At 40.4% G+C, this 15591-nt stretch overlaps 2 protein-coding genes across 5 annotated transcripts in view; both read left to right on the forward strand.

Annotated features, from left to right (window-relative positions):
• MME (membrane metalloendopeptidase) overlaps nucleotides 1–15591 on the forward strand; it is a 578791-nt gene that overhangs the window by 369268 nt on the left and 193932 nt on the right. The gene's annotated exons all lie outside the window — the stretch shown is intronic.
• Nucleotides 1–15591, forward strand: part of LOC308557545 (uncharacterized protein) — a 227081-nt gene that overhangs the window by 207626 nt on the left and 3864 nt on the right. Inside the window, exons 1-3 of one of the 4 annotated variants that reach the window (XR_013998845.1) lie at nucleotides 3974–4339; nucleotides 5340–5436; nucleotides 9567–10770. Coding sequence is in view for 1 of the 4 variants with exons in the window: in XM_081138080.1 (XP_080994206.1) it covers nucleotides 4299–4339; nucleotides 5340–5436; nucleotides 12403–12523 (259 nt within the window). In the remaining 3 variants the exon portion in view is untranslated. Of the gene's footprint in view, nucleotides 1–3973; nucleotides 4340–5339; nucleotides 5437–8891; nucleotides 10772–12402; nucleotides 12524–15591 lie in introns of those variants that run through there. The other 3 variants (XR_013998846.1, XM_081138080.1, XR_013998843.1) reach the window with 3 other exon arrangements.

The following is a 15591-nucleotide window of genomic DNA, read 5'->3' on the forward strand; positions in this document are numbered from 1 at the left end:
ACCATTTGAGTATTTAGCTCAGCAAATACTTATTGATTGTCCACTCAGTGCTCAGGCCGACAATGATACAAGAAGACAGTTTCTGCCCCTGAAGAGAAGACAATCCAGGATGGCAGTGATTGCGGGCTGTCTGCTTAATAGTCCTCACTTCCTTCTTTTTTTCTAACAAGGTAAAGGCAAGAGTCAATGTGAGCAGTTAAAGGATAACATTCCCCAGGCACTCCTGTAGCTAGGGGTAGTCAATAAAAAGCAAGCTAAGATGCTGGGTGAGACTTCCAGGAAAGTGCCTTAGAGGGGGAATTAGACAGAAAATGCACCCTTTATCTGTTGCATTCTCTTCGTTCTTGCTGGTTGACATGCACATGTCATTGCTGGAATTCTCCTGGATACGTGGCCACCTTAGAGATGGAACCATGTTCTAACTACGTCATTTCAGAAAAACAGAAGGGTCCTAGGAACCTGATGACCTTGAAATGGCCACTCCAGCTCACCTCTGAATTTCCTTTACATAAGGTTAAAAATAACCAACCAACTTGTTTAACCCACAGTTAATATGCCTTTTAAAATATTAGGCCAAACCAAATCCTAATGGATACAGACAGGTAAAGACACAAATTTAGGGGGATAAGAAATCAGGGTGGTGATAGAACTTTTCGGGAAGTGTAAGGCTCAGAGTAACCCAGACGCTAGGGTTTGGGAAGGGTTCTCAGAAGCGATGTCCAAACCGAGCCTTGTAGAATGAGTTGGAGCTAGCCAAGCAGAGTATGTAAATGGGGCATCAGAGATGTGCAACGGTGTGTGCAGAAACCCAGAGTGGGGTGTAGAGAGGTGACCCAGTGCACTCTGGGAACTTAAAATACTTTAGTGAAGACAGAGCCAAGAGTGAATGGGTGGGGGAGTGGTAAGACTTGAGAAAGGATCATAAAGTATCTTGTTTGACTGAAAAGGGAGGCCACTAAAGGATTTTAAGCAGGGGAGTAACATAACATTTGGATTTAAATATATTATTCTAAATTGAAATGATGGAAAAACAATTAGGAGGCTGTTATAATAATACTGGCAAAATGTAGAGCAAAAAGAGATTAAGAAAAGGGAAATTTTTAGAATGTAGTTACTGCTCATATCAGATAGAGATAATGAATCTATGAGGAAGAGAGAAGAATCGAGGTTGATGTCTGGGTCCCTGGTGGATAATTTGATCCCCTGATATAAGGAGTCCAGGAGGCAGAGCAGGCTTGACTTAGACTGCGTATGGGACCACTTGCAAATGCCAATCATGAAAGGCCAGCCTTCTGAGCCTGCTAGCTCATTCTTCAGTGATGTAGCGTATTTCCTCTATTTCATCTTATTTCTCAGCATCTATCCACTGATCTTCATATGGTATAGAGCATAATGATTTTCTAATCTAAATATCTCTCCTCCTTTAACATAAAACATATGTCTAAATTTGTCCAGTATGAAAGGCATATGATACAACAGAGGAAAACACGTTTCAATAATAATATGCTCTTCTCTGACACTAACCTTTTTTCCTTCTTCTAGTTGGAGATCAGAAAATCCAAAGAAGATTTTGGATAGCAGGGACACGTTAGTCTAATTGTCCAAACCTCATACCAGGTCTTCTGCTTAACCATTTACACACTTTCTCTGAAACACACATTCTTTTATATTTGAGTGCTTGTTAGGGAGACTTAGTTTAACCCTAGTCATTGTAATGAGATCAGATTCAAGAAAGAACTTCTAGTGGAGTCTCTGTTGCTAAGGCTGGACCAGACAAGATTACTTTGAATGGATGCAAAATGAGTAATAAAGATGGTCACTAACTAGCAGTAGTTAAAGCCAAACAATTAGTATATCTACAGTCTGGAACCTAAGGAAAGCAGATAGTCAAGGAGTAAATAAAGAGGCATCTTCATATATTTTGCTTTTTTTGCTAATTTCTTCAACAGCTATATGTTAAGCAACTATTATATTCTCATATAATCTAGCAACTCAGACAGACAAACACATGAATAAATATGTAATTACAAATTAGAACAAGTACTCTCAAGGAAATGTCAAGCATAATAAAAGACTATAAGAGAGAGGCCTGATTTAGATTGAGGAGGAGGCCATGTAACCGCTAGGGTTTAGCTGCAGAAAGCAGAATCTAAGTTAGGCAGCTTAAACAGGAAGGTATTCATTGCAGAGTATTAAGTGGCTTTCAGAATGAGTGGTAAAGCCGCAGAACTCAGAATAAGCTACCATGAGCAATTCCCTAAGCCGCCACACCACAGAACTGGACCTCAGGAGGAGCGATTACTGCTGCCAGAATAAGAGGGCCCCAATTCTTGCTGCCAACCCCAGAGCCACATCCCCTCTACTAAGATCTGCACCTTTGAAATGAAGGCCTCTCACCCTGCTTTTCTCTCCAGTCAGCTCAGTTCTGAAGGCTTTCGGGGGAGCTTCTATTTGGTAAACATAAATCATAATCAGAACTCAGCAGCGAGGGACTGTGGGTAATTCAATTTGGAGCTTTCCAGTTCCTCAGCTCAGGAGGCCACACCAAAGGAGGCGGGAGGAGGCAATGAGCAAGGGAACCATAGCCCCCACCACAGGTATGAAGGGAGGCCTTCCCGAGGAAGCAAGTGAGACTTCAGGGAAGAGTGTTTGGCCAGGTGAAGAGAGGGAAGGAGGGAATCACAGGTAGAGACATCAGCGTACATGCAGGCCCAGGGGTAGGACGCACTTGACCCATCTAGACCTTGAAAGAAGCCAGTGAGCCCTGGCTGGGTGGCTCGGTTGGTTGGAGCGTCCTCCCATGGACCAAAGGGTTGCAGGTTCTATTCCGGATCAGGGCACATACCTAGAATGCGGGTTCCATCCTCGGTGGGAGCACTTGCGGGAGGCAACCGATGGATGTTTCTCTCTCTCTCTCTCTCTCCCTTTCTCTCTCTCTCTAAAAAAAATCAATGAAAACTTGTCCTCAGGTGAGGATTTTTAAAAAAAGAAGCAGCAGCCAGTGAGTCTGGAGGTCAGTTCAGAGGAAGCCGTGGAGGCTGACCCAGGTCAGGTCATGCAGGACCTCATAAGTCAGTCATGTTAACTATTTTAATAAGTTAAAATATAAATTTAACAATTTTAAGTTTCTCTTAAGTCATATTGAAAGATATTTAAGGGTTTTAAGCTGAGGATTACAACAATTATATTAATTTTTTAAAGCTAACTCTGGCTGCTGTGTGTAGAGTGGGTTTTAGAGGGGATCAAGATTAAAGACAGGGAGGGCAGTTGGATGACTTCTGCTGTAGACCTAGTGAATGGTGATGGTGGAGATGGAACAAAGTGCAATGATTCAAAGCATCACCTAGAGGGAGAGGATCAACTGGGCTTGGAGAAAATAAGGGCGGAAACAGACAATGGGCTAGGATTTACTATAGATAAAAATGAAGAGTTACTGCTATACAATGCAGAAGCACCCCTCCCTGCCCCCAGTGGTAATTTTTACATCAGCATTCCTGAAAAAACAGGGAGGAGAGTATAAACACAGCTCATTCCTTCATTACTTGGCTAGATTCCCAGTTTATACCTTTTGTTATCAGGCGGTGTTAACTCTGTGAGGTCTTGTTTTGTTGTTCTTTTTTTGATGCGTGTGTTTACTACCAACAAGAATTAATTACTGTATCCTACTCCATACCCTCTGCACTCAGAACTACTCTAAGCCTCCAGTTTTGTTATGTTACCTAGGTGCAAAAAAGGAATGGAAAAAATGATAGAATGAGCTCGCTGGGCATGGTTCAGCGGTTGAATGTGGGGCTAGGATCCAGGCGATCGGGGTTCGATTCCCAGTCAGGGCACGTGCCCAGGTTGAGGCTCGATCCCTAGTCCGGGGAGTGTGCAGGAGGCAGCGGATCAATGACTCTCATCATTGATGTTTCTATCTCTCCCTCTCCCTTCCTCTCTCTGAAATCAATAAAGACATATATTTTTTAAAAAGTTTTTTTCAGTGATAGAATGAAAAGAGCTGGGTTAAATGTGAGGGATGGAGGAAAGACTGCAGGTCATAGAGAAAACAGCGAACAGCTGGGGAAATGAACAGAAAACAGATAAGAAGGACAGAACATGAAGTGCCGCAGAGGCAGGGCTCGGCCCTGAGAAGGGGAGCAAAGCAGAACTGAAACGAGTGCATTTCACGGGCCAGTGCATGGTGTTTCTATTCGAGACCTTGTGTGCGTTTCTAACCTCCGTGAGAAGCGTTTCCCGGGCCTGCGCACCTCTGGGAGGACGCGGCGTAGGTCATCCAGAGCAGCGTGAGCAAGGAAATGGGGAGCCGGAGGTCACCCCGCGAGGCGCCGTCTCTCAGGTGAGGAAGGAGTGGGGGCTAAAATGAAAACACAGAACCTGCAGGCAGGAGGCGAGAAAACTGAGGCAGTCTGAAGGACATAGTGACTAGGAGGAGAGTACAAACCTGAGCATTTCTCTTCTACCCCGCCTTTAATTGCTTTTTAACTTAAAATCCTACAATCTGGCTTCTCCTCTCCATTCTTCTGAAATTATTTTACATTCTGGTGACCTCCTAATTTCTTAATATGAAAGCCTTTTCCATAATTATTTTCTGTCTGTTTCATTTTAAAATGAAGTTATGTAGATGTACCTCTTTTTCCCTAAGTTGAAATGCTTCACTATTTTACTGATGGTAAAAGTAATACGTAGTATATGTAAAAAAAATCAAATAGTACAAAGAAGAAATAAAAATCACTCCAAATTCCACAGTTCAGGGCCAAAAGCCTGCAAACTCTGATATGAATGTGCCTCCCGCCTTTTCCCTTTCGTGGATATGCACTCACGTAGAAAACTACAGTATGTCTAGTTTTACGTAAACACACTGCATTCTGCTTTTCTAACCTGCCTTTTTTCAGTCAGTTATGTCAATAAAGATTTACGTCACTGCCTTTAATGATAGTTCATTTGCTTCTCTGGATAAACATTTTGTTTATGTCTTCCTTTTTACTGAAATGTTTCCAAACATAAAGAAAGGAGGAAGTCTGAATTCTTTGAAGCTGTCAGGACACCCGTGTCAGAGCCAACGGAGCCCACGAAGGGAAAATCACACGCCCTCCGCAGTTGTCAGTGTTGATGTACTTGCACTGTAATTTTCTTGGTTTCGTCTCTAATAGTTGGATCGATCTACTAAAGAGATGTTTTACATTTTGATAAATATTTTAAATGCTGTTAGAAAAGTTGCTCAAATGAAAATTTCAACTAAGACTTTCTTTTGTTTTCCAAAACCTTGTAAATACTGTTCTGTCATGTGTTTCACTCTTCAAAATGCTCATCCACTTGCTCTTTGCATTTCTTTGCAGACTGATAAGGTGGAGTGTCCTTTCAGATGCTCACTGGCCATTGATACTTTTCCTATCTGAAATGCCTTTCAACTCCATTGCCCCCTTTCCTACCACGGTATGTATATTTTAAAATTTAATTTTACTCTATTAAAATTAGCAAAATTAACTCTCCATCTGTTATGTATGTTGCAAGTGTTATTCCTAGTTCTTGAAGTTATCGTCAAACTCATTTATTGTATTTCTGCAGGTCAGAAGTTCTCCCTTATTTGGTGTCAGTCTAGTTGCCCTTCCCTGTATGTTTTCTTTCTCTCTCTTTTTCTTTTTCATTTTGTGTAATATGCTTGGAGGCTTCAAAAGAGCTTCCTCAATTAGATACTATACAAATTTGGACTCACACATTATTCTAATAATTTAAGGATTTAACTTCCTATAAATATTTGATCAATCTAGAATTTGTTTGGGATATTTTATTTTTCTAACTGGCTACTCAGTTATCATATCACCTTTTTTTTTGCGTAATGAATCTTCCCCCTCTGCCTGACTTTAGATGTCATATTTATCACACTAAATTCTCATACATGTGGGTTTATTTCATGGTATCTCTGGTCTTTTCTATTAATGGCAGTTTATTCCTGCACCAGATAGTCATTTTCACATCTGCTATTTTATAATATATTTTACTATATGAAAGCATGTATCTTATTACTTCTCTTTTTCATTAGAATTCTCTGGGTATTTTTCCACATTTATATTTCCAGTTAAAATTTAGAACCATTTTTTTTAATCAAATTAAGAAAAAATCTCGTTGGCATTTTAATTAGGGTTTAATACATCTATAAATTATTTTTGGGAAATTGACATTTAAAAAAATATTTAGTTAACTGTAAGACAAAGAATTGTTTTTTCATTTATTTAAGTCTTCAGTCATGGTCCTTGGCAGTTTTAGAGTTTTCCTTATACTAGTCCTACAGATTTCTTTTTAAGTATATTACTATCTAGATAATTTAATATTTTCATTTTTCAATATTATAAATTATATCCTTGCTTGTGTTATATTTCCTAATTATTATTTATAAAGAAAGCTATATTTTTATAAATTAATTTTTTTATTGGCCACCTTTATAAACTCTTATTTTACTTCATGTTTTTCTGTTTTCTTGAACACTCCATAGAGATTATATTGTCTACAAAAATGATTAATTTTACCTCTTTATTTTTAATGTCATATATTGTATTTTATTCTATTATCTAATTGCATGATGACGATACTCTTGATTTTAATGGAACTTTTCTAGTACAGAAATTTAAAACTGATTATGAGGGAGTCTTTCAAGGCATATTAATAAGTGTGCTGAGAAAAAGGGTCTCAGATTTATTAGATTATCCATTACAAAAAGTTAGATGAGCTTCTTTTATATAGTGTCTCAGGACTTTTAGTGTTTTTTACATTTTATGAACTTGTAAGGACATTTTTATTGGAGAAATTCATAAGTTTATTTGTCCATATCCCAGAGTTAGCCTTCTTAGATACAGAGTTAAGCCCAACGGAGTTTAGTTTTATGTAGAATATACATACCACGAGTGTGTGTGTGTGTGTGTGTGTGTGTTACAATCCATGTAATTCTTTTTAAAAAAAAAATCAAGTGAACAGTGAGTTCATAGATTTACTGGGAAAGGGACAATAATAGTTCCCCCTTGTCTCATTATAATAATGGTCATTGATAGCAGTAGATAGTCTAGTAAGGAATTGCTTAGCAATGTTTAATGCCTCTTTGTTGACCCTGGATTTATCAGGCTGCCCACGTGCTCCTGGATTCCAGCTGCTAACATTTTATTTAGGGCGCCTATGTGGACATCTATTAGTGGTGCTGGGCTAAAATGTTTATCCGTTTTGGTTCTCACTGAAACATTGTTTTTGAGCTTCGCTGACTTCATTTAAAACACTATGAAGATTGCTTTCTTTCCTTATGCTCTGGCACAGTTTAAGTCGTGTAGAAATGTTCTGTTGCTTAGAGTTGTGAAACAGATGAAAGGACGGAAGTTAGAGGATTATTATTTTATTTCTCCTTGAGTCGAGTTTCGTAACTTATATTTCCCAGAAATTTGGATGCCTAAACCAGCTTTTCTCACTGATATGTTGCATAAAGTGTACTGTTTTCATTTTTCAATATCTTTTCTATTATGTTATAATTTTGTTTTCTTATTTTTGTTTTAGCTCTTGATTTATGTATTTATTGGCATTTTCAATAAACTACTCTTAGATTTATCATTTTAACTCTCTTGTTTTGGTATTGGATTCTTATAATGTTCTTCTTTTATCTATTTTATTGATCATTTTCTATTTTTGAGTTAAGTAGTCAATTTACTTTTTCTTCTTTAGTAATAAAAAATTGTGTGGTTATAATTTCCCTGTATATATTTTTGGATTCATTATAGGTATTACGTAGGTGGTTCACAATAATTTTTTCTTTTTATATTGTGGTTTTATGATTTTTTTTGACCCAAGAATTATTTTTAAAAATACTTTTAAAATTTCCAAGTTCTGGGGTATTTATTTTAATTTATGCTCAGTGTTTAGTGCAGAAGTTTCATTCCTAAATTAAAAGGCCTTTCATGCTATTTCTCACTTGATGACTAGATACCTGTCATGCTGCTGATTCTCCATTGGTAGCAATAGTTACAGCCAAGGGTAGCTGGTCACAGATGGGCTCCCCTGCTCTCAGACCCCTTTGATTTATTTAACAGACCTTAATTAAGCCCCTACAGCATAGTTTGCCAGGTACTGAAAACAGTTCAAAGATAGTATCAAGAGTCTTCGTCTTCAAGGAGATTACTGTTCAGGGATTATTAATAATAATTAAAATCAATTTTTTTAAAAATTGCTTTCTTTTTATTAAAGTCTTTTGATACTTCTAAAAGCTATGTAGCAACATAGTAATAACCATCACTTTCAAACAGGAAAAATCTAATTTATTAGAAGGGGAAAAGAAGCATACGTTTAAGAATCAGGGAAACTCAACTTCTGCCTTTCTAATTAAGTACTTTTTCCCAGGAGCTATATCTGGCTTTAATGGAGTCGTTTTTGATGAACATTAGGCCGGAGTCAGTATGTCTTTCAACGACTGACAATAATTTTTAACTTACAATTACTGATTGATTTAAGTGAATTAACAACATAGACCCCCCTCTTGTCCAGTATGGTTCTAGAATGGAAATAGTTTTAGAGTAATTATGACATCAACTGGGAAGCAGAAGTAACATAGAAAATAAATTTAAATACACTACAAAACACTTAATAGTTTACAAAGCATAGCCATGAACATGGCCTCATCTGTAAGGTAATTCTAAGGTAATTTCTTCTTATATCATAAGGTAGCGGGTTATATACTGTTCTTCCTTTTTAACTGGCGTAAATACAATAGAGCAGACGGTCGGGACGATGCAGGGGGCAGGGTAACATGTTGGGAAGGGCAGAGACGGGCAAACCCACTGTGGACTGGGGGAGCAGGGAAAGGTTCCTTGGATTGCAGTGTATTGTTTCCTATTTTAAAATTCTGTTTTCCCGGGGAGGCTCTTTAGATGCTTCAGTACTCTTACTGACTCGGCTGTGTAGATCTGAATGGGCAATGGCGAGAGGCGAAGGCCTTATCAGAGGCGGGCTGATGGAAAGAAAGCAAGCCGGGAGGATGCCCGAGAGGAGCGCGAGGCGTGATCCCCGCCGCCCTCGGCCTCGCTGAACCCCTCGCCTGGCCCCTCCCGAGCCGCGGGCCAAGGCTGGCTTCGGGGTGTCGTGCCGGCTGCGCCCCCCTGGAGACGAGTGGCAGCGCTGTCCCAGCGGCGGGCCGTGGAAACTGCTTCGGTCGGGGGCATGGGCGTCAGTCTGTGCCTTTTTATTTGAACTTGGCTCTGACAAGTGATTTGGACATGACAAGAAACAGAACTTATTTCAGTAGATGTATCTTTTTAATGCAATCATATAATAACGGTACATTTAGCACTAGCATGTAAACTGGGCGCAGCAGGGCCCTGTTGTACTCTAGTTGGAAAAAACAACCGGCAGAAAATAGCCAGAGAATCAACACAAATTATTGGAGACTTAACCGCTAAATTGTGAATTAAAGCATAAATAACCAATAATATCGAGATTATTTTCTCTCCTATTTAAAAGTGTTTGTAAATACTTCTCAAAAACCTTTTCACTGGAATTACGATTGACCTCTCACATTCGTTACTATCTTCCAAAAGGAAAACCATCCAACTCTTCACGCACGGGATTCAGTTGCCAGAGCTGTGGCCACACACGAAACGCAAGTTCCACCTACGATGGACATGCCGGGCTGAACAGCGTTTTCCTCAGTGCTGGCTTTTGGTGGTGGTCGTTTTCGCTCATTTCGTTTGGACAACTGACATCAGCATCTTAAAATTGCTAAATCCCTTTCAGAGTCCCCGAATGGAAATAGAAAAAGAAAGAAGTGATTCAAAAACATTCGAATAAAGAGAGTAAAGAAATTCTGCAGAAGAAACAAAATCTTTCCTAGGCCAGGAAGAGGAGAGAAAAGGCAAGAGGACACAGAGGAACCAGCAACGCAACTTTGAAGGAAAAGAGAAAAATAATCGAAGGCATTGTGCTGTTACAAAAGTATATAAATTAAATAAAATAAATGCACGGAAATCGAAAGGAAAGGGAGCACTTTCAGTCAAAGGCCCTCCCTGTAGTCAGCAGAGAGTTGGCCCGAAGCGGGCGACGGGGCCCAGGCGCACCCGCTGCTGCCTGGCGTGTGACTCCGCAGGGCCGTGACGCTCAGGGGCTTCCACTTCCAACTGCAAAGCCCCGTTTGCCTCAGAGGAGCCAGATCACTTCAGTTTTTCAAATTCTTTGATATAAGACATTTTTGCATCTCCTTGTTTCTTCTTTGCTATTGTTTACTACCCAAAAATTAACCATAATGAACTTGCTACTTTGTACTGACTGAAAATAGCAAAGTGCTCTTTTAATACTTCGGCCTTTACAGGATTAAAATAGTTAACAAGATGGGCAGAAGAGTCCTGTTCCTCTAGGTCTAATTTCCTGTAGCTATTTTTAATTTCGCTGAGTGTATGTGTCACACTCATGAGTGCCTGATTGTGGATTGGTATCCCAGAAATATTAACTATTTCTTTAATTCTTTCTGACTACGATGAAAGTAAGAAAAGAGAGTAAGATTAATCTGTCTGTGATAACTGAAGATCGAATTGAAATTTAGGGCTGTGCTTATACAAGGACAAAAGAAATTATTCAGGGCGTTTCTATGTTTGACAAATGTATTGCGGCTGCTTTGCTTTTAAGTATTTCATTTAGTGTTTCCATTTTAATTTTAATTCATGACCAAAATGAAGCATCTAAAGTGCTTACTGGAGTGCCTGGTACGTGGTAAATGTTCAATAAATACTAACTTATTATAATTAACTTGAAAGTGTGTTTGTATTTCATAGCTTTCACTTTCCATGTAAAATGATGATGTAGCAGAAGCACATTTATATAAAGGTAGAAACCATTAAGATAAAGGTAGAAACCATTAAAATAATAAGGAAACAGGATTTAAAAAAGAGAGGAGGCATGATATATACATTATTGTTAAAAGGAATTTTTTGGCCATGATTTGTTCTACTCGCTGCTCTGTCATTAATTAGTGTCTACACATACACACACGCGCGTGTACACACACACACACACAAACACACTTTAGAAATCCATGCCCACTGCAGGAAGGAATAATTTTTAAAATGTATTAATTAGAGTTTCATTTTTCAAAAAAAGAAATACATTTTGGGAAAACATTCTTTATTGGCCTATGTAAAAACAAACAAAACTGCCCTATATTTTTGTTCTGAAAGGTATTCCCCCCCCCCATTATGCTCTAAAGAAAATAGCAGTGCTTCTTTGTGAACAGAAAGTAGGTATCTCACAAGATCTAGTTTTAAAAATAGTGACAGAATACATGAAGCCCCTTTAATGTTTGTGAAGTTTCCATCACAAAGAAGTTGTGGAGTGAGAATCACACGTAAAAGGAAAATCTTGTTCTGTCTGGAAAAAGAGGACCATGACACTTTAGGATAATTTGGAAAAAAGTAGGTGTCCTGATCTTTATTTATGAATTTTGGTCACACAAAAAATGAAGATGTGGGAACCACTAAGGCAGGTGAACATGGCCCAGAGTCATTCCCTAGATTAACAGAAAGAGAAACAAAAAGCCACTTCTGCCCATACAGTGGTTCCAGTGAAGACTGAACTGCTCAGAAGTGGGAACACTGAGAAGCCTCAGGTCTATCTCACTGACAGACTAGTTTAGAGAAAGATAGGCCGTTATAAACTCAAACTACTTAAAATATTAACACATCTAAACTACCAGGAACCTATGAACACATCAAGTTCTAATGCCCTGCAAAACTACAAGCCAATACTTGAAGCTCACGCTTAAAGGGAGAAAGATGGACCAGTCGATGCTTGGTACAGTTGAGTATGGGTATGAGAAAAGAGCCACATCATACTTTTATTGATATTTCTTTAAACATTATTGTAAAGTTTACTCATTTGGTTTCTAGTTGAGAGTCTGTATATGACAGGCACTGTGTTGGGTAATAAGAAAATGTTGGGTCACTTGAAGTTTCCTATCCAAACAGAGCTCAAAGTTTTGTGGATTAAAAAAAAACAACAAAAAAAAACCAGAAATAGTCATTGCACTCGCGATGGGTGTTGCCCACATCCAGGGCGTACAGAATACAGTGCGGGGAGCAGCCCCCATTGCACAGGAAAGATGGGGACGGCATCTCAAGCAGGAGGGAGCTGAGATGAGCCTGAAAGACGAGGAGTTTTCTAGGCAGAGAAGAGGGAAGGGGGAGAACATTCCACACAAAATAAACAGCATAAACAAAATACCAAAGAAAACAAGGCAGAGACTGTTTGGGGAAAGGTGACGGGTCTAGAGTGAAGGACCGACTGGGGGCATTGGGGAGAGCCTGAGCCAAGAGGCGAGGCTGCTCACTTGCAGGCCGTGGGAGGCACTGTGGGTCCCTGCTGAGGACTTCGCACTTCATCCTGCAGGTGAAGGGGAGGAGTCAGAGCGAAAGGTGTGCTTTGAGAGGTGGCACTAGGGACAATGTGGACAGCAGAAGACCGACATTCAAGAGATGGAGGATCGGTGAAGGGGCTGTCAGCCATGCAGGTGAGCAATGGTAACAGCTTTGGTTAAAGCAGTGTCAAGGAAGTAGAGGTAACAGAGGGAGTGCTCCGGGGGCCTGGGTGGAAGGACTGCGGTGTGAGGTGAGGGAGAAAGAGCACCAGGGGGCTTTGGTCCGCCTGGAGGAATGCGCCGCACCTGGGAGGGGTGGGGAGGGGAGGGGCGGGCCACGGGTTCCAGCGGGGCCAGGCAGGGCTTGGAGCGCCGGGGGAAATCCTGCTGGTTTGTTTAGCAAACCAAAGAGAAAAAATCCAGCCTGGAGAAACAGATTGGAGGTTCATTAACTTAGTGTTATTTGAAAGTTATGAGAGGGAGGGACATGAACAAAGAAGCACATGTAGGAAAAAGATAGATAGAAAAGGGCCACAGAGGGAATTCTGGGAAACACGAGGTGCCGGCAGTGGAAACAAAGACGGCAAAACCAAGCCAGAGCGGCACTCAGAGAGGTGGGAGGAAAACTAGGAGAGCTGTATTTAGGCTGAAGCATCTGTAAGAAATTGGATTGTGTGCTGTTATGTTACTGTTCTGTATCCAAACATGGGCATATCTAATCTGTGGTCCCACAGAGTCATAAGCAGATACCCCTAGTCTTGTGAAAATACCCAAAATTGCAGGCTCAGTAACTATAAGGAAACAAAAGTTATTCTGGAACCAGATGAGCAATGCAAAATCAACAAAGTGAAAGTAATGTCTGCACAATATCGAGTATTGACTAAATCTAGATCCAGATTGATTTTAAAAATGCATGGAACAAAGAATTGTTTTATAGGAAGCATTAAGGATTAATGAAGGCGTAGATGCTTAGTCCACACAAAGAAATCTGGCAATAAACATGTAAAATAAGGATCTAATTTGGTGATGCGTCACTTCTTTTTCTTGCATCAAGTACTCCCTGGTACGGATGTTACTATGTCCTTCCCATCCTTCACAACATGTACACGTACACAGGTGTCTGCCTGCACCAGGGACGACGCAGAATGTTCTCCTTTAGACCCAGTGAAGAACATCCAGGCAACTGTTTAGCCAGTAGAGCTTAAATGAGGCCTCTCTTCTACTTCCAAAGGAAAGTATCATTGCGTCACACTCACAAACCGCATGTGTTTTCTCCATCAGTAAATACACTTCATATGTGAAAAATAAACTGGCCAAGAAAGTGTAAATAAACAATTCAATAGCGCCCATTACCAGAACTGGAAGAAACTCAGAGCGCACAATTCAGAGTACAGCTTCTACAGACTTAAGTCGGGAACAGGGGTTCTCACATAATGGGTGCATGTGCCCTCATGAGAACTGGGGGTGGAGGGCGAGCTGGAACATGGGGGGGCCATCGCACCCTGTGAACTGACTCCCCTGGCACATTGAGACGCCCCACCCCAGGTCTGCCTCCTCCACGCCGAACAATAAAGCCCCTCAAGGAAAGGACAGCTCCGCATTCCCTGCCTTCCTCACTGCCCGACACAAACACCCAGGGGCTGAACCAGCGCGCAGAACCCAGTGCGGGTCCAATACCATCAATAGGATGGGCCTCCGACACAGCTTAGGGGAAATCGTCACTGCTATTGTAACAGCTAAGCCTGGCGTTCGGTGGATCATTTTGTAAGTTATATAAATGGCTGACCACTTACTGTACACCTGAAACCAATAAAATATTGAAAGTCAACTGTAATTGAAAAAGTTTAATTTTTTTTAAAGAAGAGCCATGGTAAATAAGGGAAGGAGAGCACAGCATAACTGTTCATCATACCTGTGAAATGATTGAACTGCCCCCAACAAGTGAGGCACTATGGTTGTCCAGGGGAAGCCCAGAGAAGAAACAACATGGACCAGCACCCTGCGCGGAGAGGATTTTCCCTCCTGCAGCAGGGGTGGGAACAAAGAAGTGTGGTCAGTTAAAAGGTGGGAGCTCAGCTGAGAAGGCGACATTTGCTTCAGCCATGGTACACAAGGAAATGCCATTCCCTCCACTGGCCACGACAGGTTTCTAGGCATCCTTTCCCGTTAAAATCCTGGACTTATCTTTGTGACATTTCCAGTCATTTTCTTAACACAGCTCTGACTTTATTAGGTCATGGGAAGTGGTCAGCAAATCACACTGTGCCTGGCACATAGCGGATATCACAGAAATTGTTGGATAACTATATTTAAGTTCTTCCTCTCCAACTGGCTCGGATACACCACAGGCTATCATTAACTGTGGCCCACAACTGGCCACATGTCATTCTAGCCTGAGCTCAAGCCAGGGCAGTAAAACTACTATCAGTACTGTTAAGAACAACCACCACCACCATTTTCATAGTGCCAGACACTGTTCTAGGTCCTTCATATACATTAACTGATTTACTCCTCAACAGTAATCCTATGGCTAACAGTTACCATCATCCCAATTTTGTAGAAAATTCCCCTGGTGTTACAAAGGAGCCACAGGGCCACCAAAAGGGTAGCAACTTATGAAAGTCATGGTTTTGTGTATAGATGTCAGGCTTAATAATTATGCTCCAAGCACCATAACCTCTGGGAACTAACCCATTTTATGGAGGGGAAAAATTACCAATATCTTGTCAAGTTGACAGATTTTTACTTCTAGGATTTGGCTTCACAGCCCAGGAAGGGCCAGAATGAATTTAAAACTTAGAGACAGGACTAGACTAAGCAAGGGCTGACTGACACAAGCAAATTTAAACTTCTTCAAGTCATGCATTTATAATCCCATTTGGAGTTTGAGAACTTACACTTACTCATATGTGTACAGTGAAATTTCTAATGCATCATTGAAATTCAGGTCAATTTTTCAAGTGACAGATGAGATTATCCAATTCAACTCAAATATGTTCCCTCTACCATCAACCCCTTCTCAAGCCAATGAGTTTTCTTTATATCTAGAAAAGAGCAAGAGTAATGAACTAATTACAGTTTTACTGATGTAAAAAGTAACATCTAATAAATAAATGATGTACAGGACAGGGTAAGGGGACTCCCCCAGGCTGGTAATTAACCAAAATTTAATTTTCTAGGAAGGTGATGCTACAGCAGGAGGGGAAGATGAGGCTTTCACC

This window comes from Miniopterus schreibersii (assembly GCF_964146895.1).
Source record: "Miniopterus schreibersii genome assembly, chromosome: 5".
In the NCBI taxonomy this organism is placed as follows: Eukaryota; Metazoa; Chordata; class Mammalia; order Chiroptera; family Miniopteridae; genus Miniopterus; species Miniopterus schreibersii.